Consider the following 24,732-nt stretch of genomic DNA (forward strand, 5'->3'; position numbering starts at 1 on the left):
GCAGCTATATATATATACTATGCCCCGCGTTGGACTTACTCTCTCCAAGAGCCCACAACGTCCACAACGTCCAGATGCTTTTATCTCTCTCTTTCTATGGCGTATAAGAGTAAGAGTATATATATATATATATATATATATATATATATATATATATATATATATATATATATATATATATATATATATATATATATGTCGTCTGATTAGAAGTTGAGGACGCTGGCGTAGTAGGGCGAGTCCATCCAAGGGCTGCGCAGCTGCGTCAGGAAAGGGTCCTGCATCCACTCCTGCTGCTGTTGCTTCGCCACCTCCAGCTGCGGCAGGCTCAGCGTCGCCGGCCTCAGCACCGCCGCCGCCGCCGACTCGGCAGCCTCTTTCTTCATGCATATGCTGCGTCTTGCCGGCGGGATGCCCACGCCCATCATCATCGTCGTCATGACTGCCGCCTCTCCCTGCTGCTGCTGGTGCTGCTGATGGTCCGACGACGACATGCTGGTGGAGTCGGTCGGCGATCCGGTGTTGTGGGAGGCGGAGGACGGCGTGGCGGAGGCCCGCGCCAGCTCCTTCATGGCCACCCGCTGCTCCAGCTCCTTGAGCGACACCGCCTTGCGGTAGATCTTGCACAGCACAATGTCCTCCTGAATCCACCATCCAGTTATACAGATACAGGTGATGATTGATGATCCATTATTACATCAACAACTCATTAATGACCTCTAGAAAATACTAGCTGCCTTTTAAAAGCACGCGCGCCATCATATCGGAGCAGAGACGACAACGACGGCGACGACTCTCGCTAATAATAAGTCAAAGTCAATGTCGTCAGGCACATGCTGATATGCATGTAGCCATGAACTATAGCTAGTACCTTGGGTGGTGAGATGCCGGAGGAGGAGGACAAGGACGATGAGTTGTCGGGGAGGCGCGGTACTCGTTCATGACCCAGTCGGTCTTGGTGCCACGTGGCGCGCGGCCCTCGTAGTCGACGAGCGTCTTCTTGAGCCCGATGAGGCGCTTGGGGTCGCTGGCGCAGCGCACGGCGCGGTCCGACCCCGTCGCCTTCCAGAACCCGCGCTCCGTCGTGCGGTTGGGGCGCCCTCCGCCGCCGCCGGCGGCCTGCTGCTTCCGGCCGTCGCGCGGCACGAAGAAGTACCACTCGCGCTCGCCGAGATGCGCCAGGGCCGGCAGCTTACCCACACCAATCCATTCTAACGAGAGAAATTAATATTACCCACTCCACTTCAAACTGCCACCACCACACACCAACCCACTCCAAATATTTCAGCTCATAATGTAATAAACCATTAGTCAAACTATGATTACAATCCAATAAAAATCCGTTTTCCAAAAAAAATTTATAGTGTAGGTCTGCGACACTATTTTACACAGAGTTATCTCCAAAAAATTTCGGTCAATTTCGATAAAATTTTATAGTGTGAACGCGATGTTTTGTTTCCAGGGTCCGGCTCTTAACGTGAGACCCACGTGTAGGTGCACAGAGTAGCTACGAGCCATACAAAATTATCTCCAACAAATTTCAGTCAATTTTGATAAAATTTTATAGTGTGAACGCGAGATTTATTTGCAGGATCCGGTTCTTGACGTGGGGCCCACATGTAGTTCTAGCCACACTGCTTTGCACAGAGTAGCTGCCAGTCATACCGAGTTATCTCCAATAAATTTCAGTCAATTTCGATAAAATTTTATAGAGTGAACGCAAGGTTTTATTTTCAAGGTCCGGCTCTTGACGTGGGGTCCACATGTAGTTCTAGCTATATTGCTTTGCACAGAGTAGCTTATAGTCATATTGAGTCATCTCCAATAAATTTCAATCAATTTCGATAAAATTTTATGATGTGAATGCGTGATTTTAAATTTTTGGGGTCCGGCTCTCAACGCGAGACCGATATTTATATATATACATACTATTTTGCACAAAGTATCTATTTCAACCCACTCTAACCCACCTCAATCCACATTTACATAGAATCTACTCCACCCCACTCCATTATCTAATACAACCCATTTCAACCCACTCAAACACACTCCATATCAAAACACAACCCATAAAACCCATTTCAACCCATGCCATTTGCAGGGTGACCCAGGGTCGTGCCGGTACAGCTGCACCGTCGGGATGATGTCAAACTTGAGCTTCTTCCCGTGGGCCACCTGCTTCAGGTAAAACTCCAGTAGCTCCTCCTCCGTCGGGTGGAACTGGAGCTAGGCCTGGGCATTCGGTTCTAACCGAACCGATCGGTTCGGTTCCTCGATTCCTACACAAGTTCGGTTCTTTTCAAACATAGGAACCGAAAAAACTTGGTTTCGGTTCTGGTTATAACCGAATTAACCGAAACTATCTCCACACAGTTCACAAAATGAAAAAAACTGGATCCGGGTGGACGGGGCCGCCGCAGCACCACTGAGCCGCGCATGCGCTCGCCGCGCTCCTGCCGTGGTGCGGCGGCGCCATCGAGCTGCGTGCTTGCCGGATGGCCACAGCAGCGGCGATGTCCAGCCGCGTGCCCGCCAGGGAGGCTGCCGCTGCGCCCGGCTGGCCGGCGGGGAGGCCGCCGCCGCTCCTCACCAACTGGGTCCGCGCGCGCCGGGGAGAAGAGGTGGAGGAAGGAGCGGAGGACGAAGCAGTGGCGCGTGCCGGGGAGTGGAGGAGGGTGCCACCAGGGAGTGGAGAAGGGGCGGTGCGCCGCCGGGAGTAGAGAGGGAGTGAGGGCGAGCTGGCTAGGGTGGGTGTAGGCGGTCACTGGGCGGCGGCGGACGCTGGGCGGGGGAGGAGTGCCGGTGGCGATGGGCGCGGGTCGAGGACGGGTGCCGGCGGCGACGGGCGCTGGCCGGGGTCGGGATCTGGCGGCGGTGGGGTTGGGATTGGGGGAGGGGTAGTGGGCGGTGGCTACAGTGGATTGGGACTGAATGGATGGGGTGCGGGAGGGCACGGTGGGTTTGCATCTTGGACTTATTGGGCTCATTTGTTAATAGGCTCGGTTCTTCGGTTAACCCAGGAATCGAACCGAAAGAACCAGCTAATTTTGGTTCCATAGAAATAGGAACTGAACACATAACCGAATTCTTGGGTTCCGGTTCTTTTGATTTCGGTTCCCAGTTCTTTCGGTCCGGCACTCTGTTCTTGGTTAAATTTGCCCACCCCGAACCGGAACCCCGTCAGCTCAAGCTCCGCAGCGCCGCCTGACGATGATGATGCGCCGCTGCTCCATCGCTCCTAATTGATGTTGTTCGATCGGCGGTGGCGATGAATATACGAGAGCTGCTGATCGAGAGCCTGGGAGGAGGGAAGTGGTTTCCCTTTGCATATATAGGCCGGCCGGCACGCAGCAGCCGCATCAGCATGAGGTAAGAGAAAGTGAGAGGAAAGTGCACAGAGTGGCTGATGCGCTCTGGTCTCTTTCCGGGTCTTCTCCTGCGTGACAGCTGACTTGTGGTATTACTGGCCTAATTAACCTAATAATGCTGCTGTCTGTGGAAATCAAGATCGACTTGGAATAATTCTTTATCGCTGGCTGCTGCTTGTTAGTGCTCATTTACTTTACTTATCTTTATTTAAGTGGAAATGCTAGACTTGGGAGTTGGTTATTATGAACTTGAGTATTATAATTAATTTGGAAAGAGTAGTTACCTTATCTTAATCCTGTTACCAATTGACGAGGGACTACAGTGCCTACTGGTTTCAGCAAAGCAACAGTATATGTTGTCCAATTAACGACGACTCTAGCTATATAATTTAGTGTACGGCATGCCTGCCAGATTTGAGTTGGTGATGCATGTTGATTGCTGAAGCATGGTATTATTTCTTCAGCAAGAGCCAAGCTTTTTTAAAAAAAGGGAAAAATGTCAAATTCGGTGGGCATATATATACTAAAGTTTATCACTACTACAAAAACGTTGATTTGTCTCGGTTGGGAAACCCCTGTTGTCCCGGTTTCCCAACCGGGAACGCCAGTCCGGGACAAAAGGGGGTGCCCTTTTGTCCCGGGTCTGGCAACCGGGACAAAAGGTGCTGCCAGCGCCCACGTGGCTGGCGCACCCTTTTGTCCCGGTTGGTGTTACCAACCGGGACAAAAGGTCCTTTTTTTCATGTTTTTCTTTTCTCAATTCTTTTTCTATTTCAATTATACTTTTGCATTTCAATTAAATTTATGTATTGGAATTCAGTGTGTATGATCTCCACTAATATATATATATATATATATATATAGTTACTTATATAATATTTGTCCTAGATAGTTTTCATATATAAATTAATTCACTTATATATATATATATGTATACACATATCTATACATGTGAATTCCTTTACATATGAAAATGTCTAGGACCAATATTATATAAATATATATATACACATATATATTATTGGAGTGCTTATATATATAATACATACATACTCCATCATATTTGCATAGGTATATTCGTTCTTAATTACATATGTATATTCGTTCTTAATTACACAGTAGAATTCGCCTTTTGGAAATTTAATACATACATACTCATAAATAGAAATTTAATACATAGACACACATATATATTTACATAGGTATATTCGTTCTTAATTACATATATACGCGTATATTGTCATATTTGCTGTGATTGTCAATATTAGATATTCCATCATAGTAGAATTCACCTTTTGGATCGAGGACTTGCTCAACAATAAATTCGGAGAATTGTTCTTGAATCGCCATAATCTTTTCCTCCGGTATGAGTTTATCGCGCATCTCCTCGACCTATGGAAAAAGGGGATAATTAATTTCGACTAATTAAAATATGAGTTCAAATATTAACAAGTTTTTTACTTACTTCCTCCTCCCAATCTGTCCAGCCCTTTGGAGGACCTACCAGACCATGGATGTTCTCGCATACATAGTATGCGCACAATACAGTGCCCTGTTTCTGCCTCATACACTTTAAGAGAGAAGAAATTATCAGGTATTTACATGAATATATAATAAAACTAATGAATCGTGCAACGAATCATCCAAGTGCGTACCGGGAAATCTGTCTTGATTTTCAATTCCTTGTCAAATTTGCCTGGATGATTTTTAGCGAATTCTTTCCAAATCCTGTGCATGATTAGAACAATTATAGTCAAGTAACAAAGTGATTCAAATTATCGGTCATCGACGGAGTAGTGGTAGAATTACTTTTTCATCATGTTAAAAAGATTTTCGTATTGTTCTGGAGGTCTCCTCAATGAGTCCATAACCACGAGTAGGCTCTTCTCGGGAATTATGACAATTAGGACCCAGTGTGCAAGATTATACGGAGGCAGTTCTTGGTAGTTAAGGTTTAAACAATTCGATTACAGAATAGAAAGAGTTAGACGAAAGGAATCACTCACGCAAAGTTGTAAGGAAACAATATCATTTGCTTGTTGTGATGAACGCTTATGTACTTGAAGAAGTTTTGGAATATCTCATCGGAATTGTCACGTAGAAGCCTCCAATTACAAGTAATTGGGTCGATGAAGCCGAGGTGAGAGTATCCCTTTCTTCTGCAAGTATGTATCTCCATTCTACATGATACCAAATAAATCAAGAGATCAGTATGTTGAGATCATGCAAAACAATACGTAAGGAGAGTAAAATACTTACAGAACCCACAAGCCGACCATAGAGATGTCGAGGGCCTCCTGATGGAATAGTTGGTAAATTTCTTCCCAGTTTATCCATATAATGGCCTCCCCCCATAAGAAATCGTCATCTTTAATCATTGCGCCCTGCATGAAGATGCAATCGACCATCGCACGCATGTAGTGCTGGTGCAGCTTATACATTTGCATTGGAAGCACATACACTACTTCGGGGGGTACAAGAGTTTTGCCGATCTCAAACGTCCATTTGACGACCACATCAGCCTTTGGAATATCTTCTCCCCCTGCAATCTGAGCCGCCGTCAGGTTTGATTCTTTCAAAAATGTAACAAAGTCTTGTTCTTGCGTCGTCTGTCCCACTACGAGAGGCTCTATTGATTGTTTCTTTTGGGCTCCAAGCTGTGGAACGTCGGACGACGACAACTTTGATTGTCTCTTCTTTTTCTCAGTAGTTTTGATAATTGTGCGTTCGTAGTCTGAAGGGGGGTCTCTCGGAATGAATTTTCTCTTATTTGCTTCGCACATTCCCTTAAAAAATTTCAAATCTATCAGATTTATCACTTTCTCGGGCTCCGGCTTCGGCTTGAAGTGCTCTTTAACTCTTTCTTGAGTTATCCGATCGCATTCTTCAAGGCTCATGTCCCAGGGTTTAATAGGAGCCTCCTTGGTTTTCTTCTCCTTTTCCTTCTTCTTTGGAGGCTCCTTAGCCGGTGCAGCTACCTTCTTTGCCGGCGGCCGTTTCTGCTTCTTTGCCGGCAGCGGAGGGGGTGACCATGGAGGCGACGGTGACGCTTGAGTGTTCATCGGCGCATGAGATGATGGTGATGGAGAATGTGCCGGTGAACCTTGCCGAGACAGTGCTGCCCTTGGGGAGTTTTGCGGAGATGCCGGTCTTGGAGAGGCATGCTGAGATGCCGGTCTTGGTGTTTGATCATCCGACTTTAGGACAATGTAGCTCTTATCCCATAGGATGTAGCCATGAATTGCTTCTGCTAGTGTCCTCTCCCCATCGCCTCTAGGAATATCAAGCTCGAGCGTCTCCCAACCCTGGCACACCTGCTCCACGCCAACTCTTGTGTACCTAGGCGGAATTTGCTGCCCATGGTACACGTCGCCTGGTTGGGTAGGCATGGCGGTACCGTACGCAACAGTGAACATTAAGTTCTTAACGGCAGTCTGCAGGTCACAAGGTGTCCGCTGGGTGATCTCATCCACTGGAAATCGCTACGGGGCCGACGCTTCAACTGCGGCCTAGATCCCCGTTGGCTCGGCGACGGCGACGTCTGTGGAAGCGCAGCTGCTTTTCCGCTGAGACAGGTGATCGGCTGCGACTTTAGGCTCTGGAGGCACCGTTTGTGCTTGCTGTTGCTGGCTCATTGCTATGGCCACTTGGCGTTGAACCTCTTCCTCCAATCTTTGATCGTGTGACATGAGCCGTTCCTCTAGCCTTTTTAAGTGCTCCCGCTCATCATTCTTTCTTCTTTGCCGGCTTCTATATGATTCAATGTAATCCCTGAACCCAAACTTCCACGGAACCACGCCTTTGCCTCTTGTGCGGCCCGGATGCTCTGGATTCCCAAGGGCGTAAGTCAGCTCGTCCCTCTCTCTATCCAGCTGGAATGTTCCCTCGGCCGCTGCTTGTATGGCCTCCTGTAGTCTCCGGGCTGCTCGCTGGATGTTTGGCCCATAGATGCAGTCACCAGTCAATGGGTCCAAGCTTCCCCCGTGACCATAAAACCAGGTCCTTGACCTTTCAGGCAAGTTCATTGTCGCAGGTTGGATGCCTCTGTCAAGCAGATCCTACTCCATCTTCTCCCATTTGGGTTTTGCAAGCTTGTAGCCTCCTTGGCCTAGAGTGTGATGGTACACTTTCTTCGAGGCGTTGTCTTTGGCCTTCTGCACCTTCTGAAGCCCAAGCTCTGAAGACTTGTATTCCACAAATGCATCCCAGTGACCCCTGAGCTTTTCGAGCTCGCCAGTAAATACGGGTGTGGTCCCGGTCATGATATATTTCTTCGTCAAAATTTTCTTGAATGATTGCAGCTGTTCGGCCATCTTACTCAGGGTCCAGCGCTTGCATATCTCTTCAGATTTAGCTAGAACCGTGATGTTTTTCTTAAGCTCCCGCCAGCACCATTCTTTTTCTCTTTCGGGTACCGCATCCCGTTCTCCGCTTGGATTGGAAGCTTTCCAGAGCCTGAAGCTGATCGGGATGTGGTCCCTAACAATACATCCGGATTATCTTATGAATTTTTTGGCGGCAGCTTCTGGAGTGATCGGTTCGCCATCTGGACCAACTTCCGTTATAATGAACCGCCCTTCCAGTTTTTTTGTTGGGCCTCGCTTCGTCTTTTTCTGCTGCGACGATGATCCAGACGGCTATAAAAAACATTCATAGTATTCATATAGATTCAGATGAAAATATGATTGTCACTACAAATAAGTATAGTTGTGATATGTACATTAGCATTTTGTTCAGCAGCAGCGTCATCCTGAATAGATGGTGGCTCAATTACATCACCGGACATATTCAAATATATGTCGGTATTGCTGCCATCATCAGCTTGTTCAGGGACATCTCCTTGACCTTCGCCAATCATATTCAACAGGAACTGTTCGTCTTCCGCGTCTGTGTGTCGCGGGTCCATCGTAACTAAAATATGAATACAAATAAAACCCTTAAAAAAATTCTCTAAATAATCCACATATTTGCGAGCATTTGACTAAGTACCGATCGATGGATGAGGTTGAGAAATATTCTCTAAGTAATTCAAGAAATATAAAAGAAATATTCTATTGATAATTTCACTAAGTATCGATCGATGGATGAGGTCGAGAAATATTCTCTAAGTAATTCAAAAAATATACACAAAATATTCTATCTATAATTTCACTAAGTATCGACTGTGAAATATTCTAGATGGTTTTTTCACTAAGTACCGATCGATGGACGAGGTCGAGTAATATTCTCTAAGTAATTCAAGAAATAAACTTGAAATCATCTATATATGAAATATTCTAGACGGTTTTTTTCACTAAGTAACGATCGATGGATGAAGTCAAGAAATATTCTCTAAGTAATTCAAGAAATATACATGAAATATTTAAAAGAAATTTAAACTCACTTTACACGTACATACATACATACATTCAAACATTTCGAGAATTTGTAAATATACCTTTATTTACACAACAAATTATGATTTCACTCTAAACAACAAATTATGATTTCACTCTAAATAACATGAACTCTAAATAATATAATTTCAAAAGTAATTAACACCCTATTTGTCATCAAAATTAAACAAATTAACAAATAATATATATTTTACAACATAATTTCTAAACAAATAATCCATATTTTCAAATTTAAACAAATAATTCATATTTAAACTAATTTCTAAACAAATTTAAACAAATAATTGGGCTCGCACAGGCGACGGCGGGGCGAGCCGGAGGACGCGGGGCTCTGGTCGGCGGCGTGAGGTCGGCGGCGCTCGGGGATGTTGTGCTCGCGCGGCAGGGTCCGGGCCGGGATGGCGGACGTTAGGAGTTCTCTGCAAATTTTTCAGATTTAATGGATAACTTTACAGGTTATGAAAAATAACACAAGTTATTAAGGCATAAAGCATAACTAATTTTTAAAAACAGTTATACTGCACTTCAAGTGTTCACATTTTTCTAGCAATCATAACTAGTTGTTTATAGGCTCTGGTAAAAATAAGGAATTTTTCCTAGCACAGAAATTATTTTTCTTGATTTAGTTCAATTACTTAAACCATTAATTAGTTTAACTAGTTTGGGTCCACTAAAAATCATCAAACTTTTTCTGTGGCCTATAAGCAACACAACTAACATGCTGTAAAAGTTTCAAGTGCATACATGACATATTGACAGAGATATAAATAGATCTACACTATTAGGCATAAAACAAAAACTAAATAAAAACTTTATCTAGAGGGTAACATTGGGTCTCAAACATTTACAGAGAGTTAAAATTTGCATGTACAAGCTACTACCCAAAAGATAAGGCTGGTCAAAGCTTCTAGCGAGAGATCTAATTAAACCCCTATTTTTCTTGCTTTTAAGCTAGAGCTAAAAATAGAGGTCAAATGAAAAAGTTTTTGGAAGAAAAGTTGTAGATCTACTCATAAAGAACTCAAAACATTTGTATTTGTATTTTTCTTATTTTTCTACGAATTTCTATCTTTTTTCAAAGTTCACTGGATTTAAAACAAAACTTAAAGGAAGTTTTATTAGCAAATGGGAGCACGCGCCGGAGCTGCTGCTCACGTGATGGGAGCATGCTCGCCGGGGGCGTGGGAGAAGGTGTCGAGGGGACTCAGGAGATCGAGCTCTACCTTTGGGTAGTCGCGGCATGGGCTGGGATGGCCTGTAGCGGCGGGTCGACGGCGAGCAGGGGATGGCGGCGAGGGCATTACGGCGGCGGCGGTGTTCCGGCGGGTCTCCGGTGGGTTGGTCGGGTGCTCGGGGACGGCAGCGGCACCAGGCGCAGATGAGAAACCAAGTGTTAGGGGGAAGGGCGAAGGAGGAAGGAATATATGGGGGGGGCTTTTGTCCCGAGTGAAGCCACCACCCGGGACAAAAGGCCCTTTTGTCCCGGGTGAATCAACGACCCGGGACAAAAGGGCCTTTTGTCCCGGGTGGTGGCTTCACCCGGGACAAAAAGGTGTTTTTGGGTGGGCCGGGAAAATTCCCAGCCTGCGGCCCACCTTTAGTCCCGGGTGGATCTACCACCCGGGACAAAAGGGGTCCGTTTTCCCTCGTTTCCCGCCTAATCTTATGTTTGTTTTTGTTTCTTTTTAATTCTCTTTTAAAATTGGCTTTCATTTGTTAATTCAGTTAATAAAATTATGATTCCCAAAATTATGGAACAAAATTTCTTATCTCTATATAAACTTGATACACGCAACAAAAATAATTAATTTTCATTCAAGTGATTGGGTCAATGAAATATCTAACTTTTTTGAAATCATATTTTTTATTTTGACCATGCAAAAAAATATTAGGTGAACAAATTTTTTCAAATTGTTGCTTTTCGACAGAAAGTGGATTCTATCACGATATTAACATTTAAAAAGTGAATTTTAGATAAAATTAAGCAATTTCATGATATTAACGAGTAGTGTATGAGTTTGAGAGATAGTTTGTGTTAGTGAGATTGTGTGTGTTAGTGAGAGAGTATAGCGTGTTATTGTGAATGTAATTTCATGAAATAAATAAAATTAGTTGAGTAATCCATTATTGAATGAAAATTATAATTGAGTCTGGTAATTAAGTGAAAAATATATAAAATAATATATATAACACATAAAGTATAAATGTACAGTACATATATAATAAAAGTATTCGAATTGCGATTATGATTTTATACAATAATATAAAATGATTCAAGTACATGAAGGATTAGCGGTAACAGACTTTCTCTTCACAAATGTCCCTTGATTATGATCACGGCGCAAGTATGGAGCATCATCATTGGCTAGCAGGATGCATGGATCAGCATTTACTTCGAAAGGTGGAATGACAACAAAATTATTATATTCTTCTGACAAGTCTGTCTTGTCCTCCACTCCAACGATGTTTCTCTTTCCTGATAGAACTATGTGTCGCTTAGGCTCATCCTTTTGCTTGTTTATCCCCTTCTTTGGCTTGCTGGACATGTCCTTAATGTAGAAAACCTGAGCGACATCCTGGGCTAGGACAAATGGCTCGTCTCTATACCAAAGATTGTTGAGATCAACTATTGTCATCCCATACTCATCTTTTGTTACCACTCCTCCAGATAGCTTAACCCATTGGCAACGAAATAGAGGCACCTTGAAATTGGGACCGTAATCCAGCTCCCATATCTCTTCAATGTAGCCATAATATGTGTCTTTTTTCCATTATTGTCTGTGGCATCCATACGAACACCGTTGTTTTGGTTGGTACTCTTTTTATCTTGGGCTATCGTATAAAATGTGTTTCCATTTATCTCGTACCCTTGGTATGTTAAAATATTCCAAGATGGTCCCCTAGCCAATAAGAACAGTTGTTCACTTATATCCATGTTATGCATTAGATGCTTCCGCAACCAGCTGCAGAAAGTGTTCATGTGCTCACGTGTAATCCATGCCTCAGACTTTTCTGGGAAATTGGAGAGCAGAATTTTCTTGTGTTCCTCGATATATGGGTCAACCAAGGATGATTGTTGAAGAACCGTATAATGCGCTTTCTTGAATGAGAAACCATCTGTGCAGACATAAGATTTCTTTCCTAATGTACCCTTTCCAGTTAGTCTCCCCTCATATCGCGATTCAGGGACTCCAATCAGTTTAAGGTCATCAATAAAGTCAACACAAAAGTCAATGACCTCCTTAGTTCCGTAGGCACTGGTGATGCTTCCTTCTGGACGAGCTCTATTACGAACACATTTCTTGAGTACCCCCATGAACCTTTCGAATGGGAACATGTTGTGTAGAAATACTGGTCTGAGGATATCAATCTCTTTGACAAGGTGCACTAGAAGATGTGTCATGATGTTGAAGAAAGATGGTGGAAATATCAGTTCAAAGCCAACAAGACATTGCACCACATCATTTTGCAGTTTTATCAAATTCTCCGGGTCAATTATCTTCTGAGAAACTGCGCTGAGGAAGGCACATATCTTCACGATGGTTAACCGGACGTTATCAGGCAGAATCCCCCGCAGCACAACCGGAAGAAGTTCGGTCATAAGCACATGGCAGTCATGGGACTTGAGATTTGTAAATTTCTTCTCTGCCAAATTTAAAATTCCTTTTATATTGGATGAGTATCCAGATGGAACCTTTATACTGCTCAAGCAGTCAAACATGGTTTCTTTCTCTTCCTTGCTAAGAGTATAGCTGGCAGGACTTAAGTATTATCGTCCATTATCTCGCTGTTGTGGATGTAAGGCATCTCGTTCTTCCATACGTTGCAATTCTTGACGTGCTTCTACTGTATCTTTTGTCTTTCCGTACACTCCCAAGAATGCTATCAGGTTGACGCAAAAATTCTTCGTGAGGTGCATCACATCAATTGCATGATGAACATCTAAGACTTCCCAATATGGTAGCTCCCAAAATATAGATTTCTTCTTCCACATGGACGCCATTCCGTTTTTGTTCGGAACAGGTTGGCTACCAGATCCCTTTCCAAAAATAACTTCTAGATCTTTTACCATGTTGAAGACATCTTTACCACTACAGTGCATCGGTTTTGTTCGGTGGTCCGCTTGGCCTTTGAAATGTTTGCCCTTCTTTCGTACCGCATGCCTGATGGGAAGAAACCGACGATGACCCATGTATACAACCTTCTTACAGTGAGTCAACCATATATTATAGGTATCATCTAAACAGTGTGTGCATGCTTTGTATCCCTTGTTCGAATGTCCTGACAAGTTACTAAGAGCAGGCCAGTCATTGATCGTTACGAACAGCAATGCTCGTAGGTTGAAGTTTTCCTGTTTATATTCATCCCACATCCGTACACCTTCATCGCCCCAGAGCAATAAGAGTTCTTCGACCAATGGTCTTAGATACACATCAATGTCATTTCCGGGCTGCTTTGGACCCGGGATAAGCACTGGCATCATGATGAACTTTCGTTTCATGCAGAGCCATGGTGGAAGATTGTATAGACAAAGAGTCACAGGCCAAGTGCTATGACCACTGCTCATCTCACCAAAAGGATTCATGCCATCTGTACTCAAACCGAACCTTATGTTTCTCGCATCCAAATCAAATTAAGGGTACGTTCTATCTATTTTTCTCCACTGCGACCCGTCAGCGGGGTGTCTCAACATCGAGTCTTTCTTGCGTTCCTCTTTGTGCCATCGCATCAACTTAGCATTATCTTTATTTCTAAACACACGCTTCAAACGTGGTATTATAGGCGAATACCACATGACCTTCGCAGGAACTCTCTTCCGGGGAGGCTCCCCCTCGACATCTCCAGGATCATCTTTTCTAATCTTGTAACGCAATGCACTGCATACGGGACATGCATCCAAATTCTCGTACTCGCCTCGGTAGAGGATGCAGTCGTTGGGGCATGCATGTATCTTTTGCACTTCCAGTGCTAAAGGGCAAACAAGTTGTTTGGCTTCATATGTTGTGGCTGGCAATTCATTGTCCTTAGGAAGCATTTTTTTAACAAGTTTGAGTAATTCACCAAATCCCTTGTCGGATACACCATTTGTCGCCTTCCATTGCAGCAACTCCAAGATGGTGCCAAGTTTCTTCAATCTATTTTGACAATCTGGGTACAACAACTTATGGTGGTCCTCTATCAACTTCTGGAACTTCAACCTCTCTGTTTCACTCTCACAGTCTGCCTGCACATTGTGCAATGCCTGCCCCAGATCGTCGCTGGGATCATTTTCTGCTACATCTACTTCGGGCTCTTCCATGGGAATATCGTCATCGAATGCACCGATTACAGCATTCCCGGGAAAGTGGTCATCAAAATCATCTTCTTCATTGTCTTTCATGGTAACCCCCTGTTCTCCGTGCTTCGTCCAACAAACATACTTCTCCATGAAACCATTTGCGAAAATGTGGCTGTGTAGGATTCTTGAATATGAGTAATCCTTGTTATTGTTGCAATGAACACACGGGCAGCACATAAAACCATTCTGCTTGTTTGCCTCAGCCACAGACAAAAAATAATGCAGGCCATCAATGAATTCTTTCGAACGTCGGTCAGCATTGTACATCCATTGCCGGTCCATCTGCATTTTAAATAAATCGATTTGAATTCTTTACACGTATCGAATAAATAAAATATATCAAACCTAAATTAAACTAAATGTAACATAACATGAATAATTAAAAGATATGCAATATCCATCATACATCTTGATTAATTAAAAGGAGTACTTAATCCATTACAGAACTTAACAAATGAGTATTATACATGAAACTTAAAAATTCGTTCAACAACACATAGGTTTTCAACCGTTCTTGCGTTGGAACGCAGAATGCTCTAACTGATTTCTTGCTGGTGCAGAAGAAGATGGTGGAGCTGAAACCTCCGAGTTTGGTGGTGACGAACCGTAACGCCGCAATAAATCCTCAAGATCAAACGGAGGTTCCTCGCCCCTTGCCATGCATTCTCTATATTCTTTTTCCAAATAACGGAGCGCTGCCCTATGAAAAGCACTAGGTTTTTTGGACCGACGACCTACTCGAGTTGTGCCCTTCTCTCCAGAAGGACAACGATCACCCCCACCGGCGCCACTCTCTCCAGCTGCTGAAGCCATATTTTACTGAAAAATACCTTTATTTTCCATAAAATTATAAATTCTTACCATTACAATGCAAAAATTATTTACTATTACAATTACAATGATCAGATTAATAACTCTTGCAAATAACAATGAAATCATATAAAAAAGACGAAATGTATCATTAATCCTCAAGAAATCTCTAATTAATTGAAAGAATTCTCTATATCTTCTAATTACTTTGACACCCTTCAGTTCCAGGAGTACACTCTTTTCAATATCCAGAAACCCTCTAGAAGAAAAATAAACCTTTATTTCTGAAAATGTATATGTCAGTAACCTCAACCCTGCGGTGATGACACTGCCTTTCGGGGGGACACGGTGCGGTACAAGGATGTCACCAATCGGCCAGTCGCAGCACCAACATTTACGATTAATTGGCACAGCACTTGGCACAGGCAGCATGCTCGTTCATATTCTCTCAGTACAACAACGGTCATGCTGACTGCGTCAAATGCTGTCTTCTTATCAATCGGAAGTGCTGGTGATGCGACCAACCGATTCGCGACGTGCTTATAGCACATTGTGTATTCCCGAAAGGTAGTGCCATCACCGTTGGATGGAGATTAACGACGTATACTTGTTTCGAAATAAAGATTTTTTTAGCTTCTAGATGGTTTCAATGTGAGCCTGAATAAATACATCACTAGAGTGTCAAAATAATCCATTTGTAATACAAAAATTCTAATATACTCATTTCATTAATTCATTCATGAATACAAAAATCAACTATCCACAATATGGTCATGTATACAAGTACATCACATGAAGTGTCTACACTCATTCTAAAAATTTCTACTATCCACATACTCATCTAAATCTAAAAGAAAATCACACCTACATATGCAATCTAGCTAAATGTCCAAGAAATGAGCTAGCTACACATTTTCTCTATTTCTAAAGCATGAAATGAGCTATACAAGCCAAGGAAGAAGAGAAAAACAAGCCCCAAACCTTTAGCACCGATGGATGGACGGGGAATCAAAGATCTTCACAAATGTGGTGAAGAAATGAGCAAGAACTCCTCTCTTCCGAGCCGAGAATAGTAAGAAATAAGTGAGCTGAATGGCTCGGGCGGGGGGAGAGGGAAGGGGATAAGGGGGTCAAGGCCTTTTGTCCCGGTTGGAGACACCAACCGGGACAAAAAGGGTGCCTTTGGTCCAGGTTGGTGGTTCCAACTGGGACAAAAGGGTACGCGGGTCTTTTGTCCCGGTTGGATCCACCAACCGGGACAAAAGGGGGGCCTTTTGTCCCGGTTGGTGGATCCAACTGGGACAAAAGTCCCCTGTCCCCTGCTGGCCCAGTTTGCCGTTGGACCCGGGACAAAAGTCACCTATTGTCCCGGGCCCAAAGGCTGCTGGGACAAATAACCTGGAACAAAGGCCTATTCTGTAGTAGTGTATGTATCAACAGAGAATCTCTGCCATTGTAAAAACAAATATTATTAAGTACAATAGTTCACTATTGAAGTGGAGTGCTGCACAGAAGATCCTGAAAAAGAAGTGAGTGGCTGCAAGCCCGCAAAGTTGTTCGAGAAGACTTGGTCCATTGGTGCACACTACTAGCTAGTACGTATAAATTCAGAGTACGGTGCACACTGCACTGCAGTTAGCAGAAAACAATCTAATTTACTAAGGATTGCATTCATGTGCAGCAGTAGTGTTTTAATGAGATTGGGCAGACGTAGCTTAAGGACGCCGAGGGAATCATCTCTGACCGGCTTACTCTCAATAATATTATCAAGCCATGCATTCTTGAATCTTGACCATGCATGCATACCCCGTTATTAATTTATCATATATTTGTTTCATATATGTTTTTTTAAAAATTCCTGTTTCCATCGTATAGAACATAACGAAAATGTTTTCGCTTTTGCTCCACGTTTTCTAAATAAATAAACAAACAGGTCATATTTGAAATACTGAGATTTTATTCTACAAAAAGGAAATACCAAAATTCTACCGGACTAACAAGCATGTATTGTGTTCGTTCAAAAACAAGCATGTATTGTTTCAAAATTGACGTCTGTGTAGTATGTACTCTCCTCACTTTGTAGAGGCTGGCAGCCATACGTGTAGAATTCGTCCCTTGGATACTGATGGCATTACTTTGACAGGAAGCATACTCCCTTCGTCCTAAAATAAATACAATGCTAGGTTCAAAATTTGTCCCAAAATAAATGCCCACTTTGACCACATGCAAGAATGTCATTCTAATCTAAATGCAGTGCACGGCTCTAGTAAAAAAAAAAGAAACAGCATCAGCATGCTTGCATCTACGTGGAGCGATCCTGTCCACTCATTCATGTTCCAGAACACTCTAGTGAAGGAAAAAAATTGCATGGGCGCCACGCGCACCAGCGACGGGTGCGCCCCCCTCGTGGCGTGTCGGGATTGGACGGAGTGCACGGGGGTCTCGCACGGCTCGCCCCCTCGCGTCCCTGCGCTCGATCGCTCCCGCCTCGGCCCCTCACGCGGCTCGTAGTGCTCGGCTCCGCCTGCGAATCGTCTTGTTGCGAACTGAATCATCTCGTAGCGCTCGGCTCCGCCTGCTAGCGGGAGGCTATCGTGACCTAGGTTTCCAGGTGTCCGCCGTCGATTTGTCTTCCCCTTACTACTGCCCACGGCGGAACAGTGGCGCCGGAATAGGTGCCATCTCAGCTATGGAAGAAGGGCTGCGCTGCGAAGCCCTACCCGGCGACGGCCACGCCGCGGACGGAGCAGAAGGCAGTGACGGCCACGCCGTCGACGGAACAGCAGGCAGCGACGGCCACGCCACCGACGGGGCAGAAGGCGGCGTGCCCGCGACGTCCCTGGGCGATCGCGAGCAAGCTATTCTGTCGTCGTCGATCCTCAGGTAACTTGTGTGGCTGCTCCTCGCTTCATCATGATCCCCATCCATGTCTTGGTTATTGATCCATGTTGTTACTCCCTGAGGAAGCTCCTACGATCCCTCATGATCGTTAGGGTTTATTATTACACCTCACTATCAATTTTCCAAATGTAGATTAAATGCTCCTTCTGCGAATCATGATGTTGCTTGTGATCGTGGAGAAGAGGAACAACAAATACCACATGTTGGAGCAGTGGAGATTGAAGTACCAAATGAGGTAAAATAAAAGTAACAAACTTCACAAACGATATCTAATATTTTTTATTATGTTAGACCTTTAATTGATAATTATTTGTACAGGATGTGGTTGATAAATATGCTGAGATGGCACCTAAAGTTGGAATGACTTTTGACTGTGAGAAAAAAGCTTATGAGATGTACAATACCTATGCTGGACTTGTTGGCTTCAGTGTTAGAAAGAGCAGGACGAAGCGCCGCAAATCAGATGATAGTTTATCTTAGAAATATTTTGTTTGCAGTGGCCAAGGACTTCGGAAAAATGAGGCATCACAAAAAGATATTACAATGACCTGTTGTGATGCTCGTGTCCAGTTTAGTATCAGCAAGGAGAATGTATGGACTGTGCAAAAGATCGTAGTAGAGCACAACCATTATCTTTGCCAGTCCAAATAAGATACATAAGTTGAGGTCCCAACGAGAGATTATAGAGGCAGATAGAAAATTAATTGGGCAGGCACGGCGGTCTGGAATTAAGCCATCCCAAGTTTTCAATTTTATGAAGGAGCATTATGGAGGGGAAGACAAAGTACCATTTACTAAGATGGATTGCTATAATGAGATTGGTCGCGAGCGCAGACAGTACTTAGAAGGCAATGATGCACAAACATTATCTGAATATCTGAGAAATAAACAAGCCCAGGACCCAACATTTTTTTTATGCAGTTGAGGTGGACAAGGATACTGGTCATATAGCAAATTTCTTTTGGGCAGATGGTCAGTCTATCATGGATTACAAATGCTTTGGTGATGCTGTGTCCTTTAACACCACATTTCAAACAAATAAGTTTGAAATGCCTTTTGCTCCGATTCTTGGCACCAACCATCACAAGCAAACAATAATTTTTGGGTGTGCACTCATGTTCAACGAGACTATTCCATCATTTGTTTGGCTATTTGAGTCCTTTCTTCAAGCAATGTCTGGAAAGCACCCAAGCACAATTTTCACAGATCAAGACGCGGCAATGGCAGCAGCAATTGCTCATGTATTCCCAAACACTGCCCACCGCCTATGTTTGTGGCATATTGGCCAAAATGCTGTCAAACATCTTGGTCCTATAATTAAAGCGGCAGAGGACAAGGCAGAGGACGAGGCAGAGGACAAGTCAGGTAACAAGTTCAACAAGTTCTGGGCGGATTTCAAAAGTTGTATCTACGAAGACAGAGCAGAGATTTACTTCACAGAGAAATGGGATGAATTGTTGGCTAAATACAACCTTGAGGATAACACATGGATGTCAAACCTATATGCTTTGAGGGAAAAGTGGGCTGCGGTATACCGTGACTCATTTACAGCAGACATGCACTCGACCCAGAGGAGCGAAGGTATGAACAATGTCTTCAAGAAAACATTTCGTAGGAAACTTGGTCTTTCAGAACTCCTTGTAGAATGTGAAAATGTTATAGTCACTCTAAGGTCAAATGAGAAGGATGCTGATTTTCAGTCACGTCGAAAGATCCCAGTTTGCTACATTCCAAATCTGCCAATGTTGAAAACTGCAGCTGAAACATATACGAGGAGGATGTATTCAGATTTTGAGGAAGAGTTTAAAAAACAATTTACGTTGTCTTGTGAATTGTTGGAAGGTAATGGGACAAACTCCACATTCTTTGTTAAGTATATGCAATCTGAACGTGGAGCAACAGTACTATTGAACAAAGAAGATTCGACTATTACATGCTCTTGCCGGATGTTTGAATGCATAGGTATGTTAAGTATTATCTTCCAAGCTGTTTAAATTGCATCTTGTATCCTGAAATATTATTTGTTTAAATTTGGAACTATATGTTTCAGGTTTATTATGCAAACATGCTCTTAGAGTCTACAATATGAATGGGGTATATAATTTGTTGAGCAACATTGCATCTAAACTTTGGCTCCACAGTAGCAAAATGGGATCTATGAACATTGGTGAACATGTACTCTCATTTGTTGAGCTAGAAATTGGAGTTAAGTAATTTTAAGAGAGCTCCAAAAATCCATTTCAGCACTGGGCGCTAGACTTCGGGGGACAGGAGTAAAGTATGAAACAACATCATTTAGCTGTTTTTGAAAATTATTTCTGAGCAACTTTGCATCTAAACTTTGGCTCCATAGTAGCAAAATGGGATCTATGAATATTGGTGAACTTGTACTCTCATTTGTTGAGCTAGATGTTGGAATTAAGTAATTTTAAGAGAGCTCAAAAATTTGATTTCAGCATTGCACATCCTGGGCGCCAGACTTGAAAGAAAATTCTAAGTCTGGGCTGCCCGACCACAGTGATGCTTAAGGAAGTTTGGAATTATTTTGTGAGAAATTTGCTTTGTATGACAGCAAGTTTTGTTGATGGTAAATAAGGTTTGGAAGTCAAGGTTTACCATGGTTCCATTGGTTGGAATAGTAAAAGATGTTTACTAATTTTAATCTAACCTCAAAGATGGAATTTTGTCGCTGTCACGGAGTGTTAACTGAGAAACTGAATGGCTGTAGTTCGCCCAGGAAGCGTAGCCGATGCGATGCGAGCCTGCGTTCGTGTGCGAGCGGGCTCGAAACCTGCGAGGGAGCCAAGCCGTGCGATGGGGCAGGCGGGCAGCGCGCGCGATGGCGAGCCGCGCTTCCGCGCTCGGGACCCACACGTCCGGCGACGTCCAATCGTTGCACGCCACGAGGGGGTGCGCACCCAGCGCCCTGTGCGCGCGGCGCTCACGGGATTTTTTTCCTTAGTGAAGGCCAGCTTTGTTCAGCATTCTTTGAGCCTTCCTATTTCTTGTTTGAAGAAAGTTACTGGACATTTTCAATGGAAGCATTAAGGCTATTTATAAGGGTATTTTCGTATTTTCACATATATTTTGGTTTCCGTGCCCAATCCTAGAGTTGCAATTATTCTGGGACGGAGGGAGTACGTTGAAGCGGTAAACCCCATCAGATGTTTTGAAGTCCAGGAATCCTCATGGAGAGGGAAAATGCAGCAAGCAGACACCATCAGTTACCACAAGATTGCGAGGTGGATGGATGTTTTGACAGTTGAATTCTTTGCGAGCACAGGTTTTGTTTAGTCGTGCGTGGCCATGACTTTCACGAGAATTCCCAGCTGAGGACATATGGTGACATGGCGAGGTCCTCCTGATGGTGATCCCTTCTTCAGATATCTCCAAACCTCTATTTTGTCTCTCTACTAAAACCGCGTTGAACCACCTTCAACTCGCAAGTCTTCTTTTCCCCTTGCTACAGTTGAGAGGAGGGGGAAAAGGCGACAGCGGCGCGGATTCGTCTTCCGGCGGTGATTTCACCGGCCCTCTTCCTCTCCGGCGGCCAGTCTGGCGTCGGAGAGGGAGGGCGGCCGGGAAATCGTCGTGCGGATGTATATATAGGTCTAGGGTTGTGTCTAGGTCTAGGATTTGCCGGAGGAGAGGTGCGGCTGCTCCTGTTCGTGTGCGGTTGAAGGCGGCGGCGTCCTCTCCTTCTCGGTCCGTGTTCCTTCCGCGGCTTGTCGGCGATGGCGGCGCGGCGGTGAGGATTTTGCTCCTCCAGGATCATCCGTGTGAGTCCTTCCGCTCGTTTGCTTCCTGTGAGGTTGGAGTTTGTCGAGTGGGAGCTCCTCCGCGATGGGCTTTTCCGACCGGCGTCGGCGAGGCGATGGCGACGGCGGCGCAGCGGAATAACGTCTCCAGGCCTCTTCCTCGCCCTGGTAGCGTTCCACTCCGGCGCCAACGGAGGGGTCGTGGAGCTATGTACAGGAGTCCGGGGCCGGTGCTTCATCATCTCGGTCAGGTGATGCTGGTGCTGGCCTTTTTCTTCGGCAAGGGTGCGGAGCATGCTGTAGGGGTGGCGGATGGCTGGATCCAGCTCCTTCTTCCCTCGGCGACGCGAGTCGTCGACGGCGAGCTCGGATCTAGGGGCTGGAGGAGTTGGGGCGCAGCCCCGGTCGACGGGCAAACGCCGATGGCTTCTTCTACTACGACTCCGAGAAAAGCCTGTGGGCGAAGGGGCTTCTCCAGTTCGTGGGGACGCACGTCTTCTTCTCCGGCAGTGACGACCGGCGGCGAGGAAGTCGATTGCTGGCGGCTCGCGAAGGATCCAGGGGCTTCATTGCAATTCCTCTTTTGTTTAGGGTCTTTTGTGTTGTTTGGCTGATACGGCTGCTTTTGTATCCTATACGTACGGTTCTGTTTTCGTATGTGTACACGGATGTTTTCCTTATCTAAGAAATACAGAAGCGTATTATAAAAAAAACCGCGTTGAACCTCTATTTTATCTCTCTACTAAAACCGCGTTGAATCGTTCCAAGTCATGAAATGATTCTCCTTTTTGACGAGCCGATCGATCTGATTACTTTCTGAAATGAAATCATTGCAGAGAATTCTGCTGCTGCTGCTGTTGCTGCGCAAAAAAGACTAATGGTTGGCTAAAGTGGTTGCATTTTTCAGGCACCTCACCATTCGCATGCGACTGTGGACCTGCTTGGACTATATATGCACACCCACTAGCAATCTATGTAGTATACATGTCCAAATCAGAGCAATAACCTTTTGCACTTTATTTAATTTGTGCCTTCCTATGAAGCAACCTTTGCTAAGACTGTCCTCAACATTTTTAAAAAATAAAGATGAAAAAAAGAGACTGAAGTGACCCTCAGCCTAATTCTACGATTCAATCTAAGGCTCGGGGGCTACTCCATATGGAGCGCGAGTACTTCGCACACCATATATGATCAAGATTTTGAGGCTTGAGCACCTCACAGCCTCGAAGCAAACGGAAGTACTTGAAGGACTACTCGACGTATCTGAAGGAAGAGTCAGAAGCAACCAGAAAGATATTCTGACTACTTGAAGGACTCGAAGACGCCCAGTCAAGTACTCGACGCTTGCAGGACTCGGCTACGAAGAGCTCGAGGGCTTGTCAGACCCGGGGCAGCGGGACTGCTTACAGACATAGAATGTTCTAGAGTAAGGGATAGCTCATGGGTGTACCTTACCTCTTTTGTAACTACTCGAATAGGCGTAGAACTAGCTGTGGTACAAGAAAACTACCCGATCGTGTTGTAGAAGGACTCCAACTGTACTCAGGTAGGACTTTTCATGTAACCCTATCGCCCCGGATATATAAGGGCGGGCAGGGACCCCCTCAAAACACATCTACACTTAAGGCAATACAAACCACCACACAGGACGTAGGGTATTACGCAACTCGCGGCCCGAATCTGTCTAAATCTTCGTATTCCTTGCACCATCGAGTTCCAAAGCCATCGATTCCTACCTACAAACTCTATTGCTAAGAGTATCCATGAGCAGGCTCGGCGGTAAATACCGATAATTTTTTCTGATTTTTCAACTCCAACACGCCCATTAGCTTCTGTCGGCATTGCCGGTGGCCGCAATGACGAGCTACCGTCCACACTTAACACTATTTGCTCCTTCTTGCCATCCAATAGTACACAGACATGCATGATGCATAGCGTAGGTGTTGCAATGATGGATTTAAATGTTCACGTGGACGACACTTGGACGCTAGTTGTTGGTTCTAGTTGCACTTGCAATTGCAACCACAGAGTTAGCGTCGGCCACGGATCATGGCAGGTCAGAGAATATGGCAGCACCGGGTCCCACTGGTATTTGTAGGCTACAATGGGCGTGTTAGCTCAGGCTCCCATTCGAAGATTTGCTAGCTCAGTCTTTAAAAATACTCATAGGGATAGGATTTGCATATGTGTTCATAAGGGTATGAGTGTGCGTCCATTGTGAGTGTCGGAGTTATACTGTGTGATCTAAAAAAAAGCTCCGGCTCGTGTGAAAATAGCCTTCAACTGTGGCTCTTGTGGTAAATCGATCATCTATTTTTTTTATAGCGCTGAAGTCATTTAAAAAAATTTGATCATGGTAATTGGGTAATTTTTAAGAAAAAACTTTAGTGCTTAGCAAGGAAAAGAGCCGGAGCCGTGAAGCCAACTTCTGTCTTTTTTTAATTTTACTGTAAGCCATTTTAGAGCTTCAATTCTTAGGGTCTCTTTGAATCCAAGTGCTAATGGATGAAAGTGCTTTAGCACTTCCATTCCATCTATTAGCCCATCCAAACAGGAGTGCTAATGCATGTGCTAAACTTTAGCCCACCCCAAAAAAGTGAAAAAGCATTAGCTGAATGAGAAGTGCTAATGGAAACCAAATCTTTAGGAAAAGGCCAACCTACCCCTAACTTTTTCCCTTCCCACCAATAAAGAAGAGAATCGAGGGATAAAAGTAGTCTTTTCTCACTTTTGCAGCTAAACTTTAGCCATAGATCCAAACAGGTATGTGTCCAAACAGGCCCTTAAGGACATTTTGGGTAAAACTAATTTTCTGTTACTCGTTGGGTCACCGAAAGGCGGTGGGAGAAGCGCTGCCAGGTCTAGCAAATAGACGGAACGGAACAGATGTGCTTTCTACGAAACTTACTGGATAAAGATAAATACATGCCAAATGGAAATGATCTGGCCGGCCGGACTGAGGAAATTAAAGTTTCATTCGTTATCATAATCACGCTCGCACACGGCACGTAAAGTTGGCACGTTGCCCGCGACATCCCAGCCGCATTGCTACATGCATTTTTCCAACAAGTTTACATAACTCCTCCTTATTACTAGCTGGGTCAACAAGTTAAGAAAGGTCCATCCATTATCGATCCTTGTCGACCCAAATGCAACGACGA

At 44.3% G+C, this 24,732-nt stretch overlaps 1 protein-coding gene and 1 pseudogene across 1 annotated transcript; one reads left to right on the top strand and one right to left on the bottom strand.

Moving 5' to 3' along the window:
- Positions 1 to 206: 206 nt before the first annotated feature.
- LOC120702171 lies at positions 207 to 17,009 on the bottom strand (annotated as a pseudogene).
- Positions 17,010 to 17,562: 553 nt separating this feature from the next.
- LOC120702172 lies at positions 17,563 to 18,293 on the top strand. The gene is made up of 3 exons (XM_039985916.1): positions 17,563 to 17,795; positions 17,946 to 18,048; positions 18,132 to 18,293. Exons 1-3 carry the CDS (start codon positions 17,602 to 17,604, stop codon positions 18,291 to 18,293), a joined length of 459 nt encoding a protein of 152 aa, XP_039841850.1. The 5' UTR covers positions 17,563 to 17,601.
- Positions 18,294 to 24,732: the final 6,439 nt, after the last annotated feature.

Source organism: Panicum virgatum, chromosome 4K (genome assembly GCF_016808335.1).
Source record: "Panicum virgatum strain AP13 chromosome 4K, P.virgatum_v5, whole genome shotgun sequence".
Classification (NCBI taxonomy): Eukaryota; Viridiplantae; Streptophyta; class Magnoliopsida; order Poales; family Poaceae; genus Panicum; species Panicum virgatum.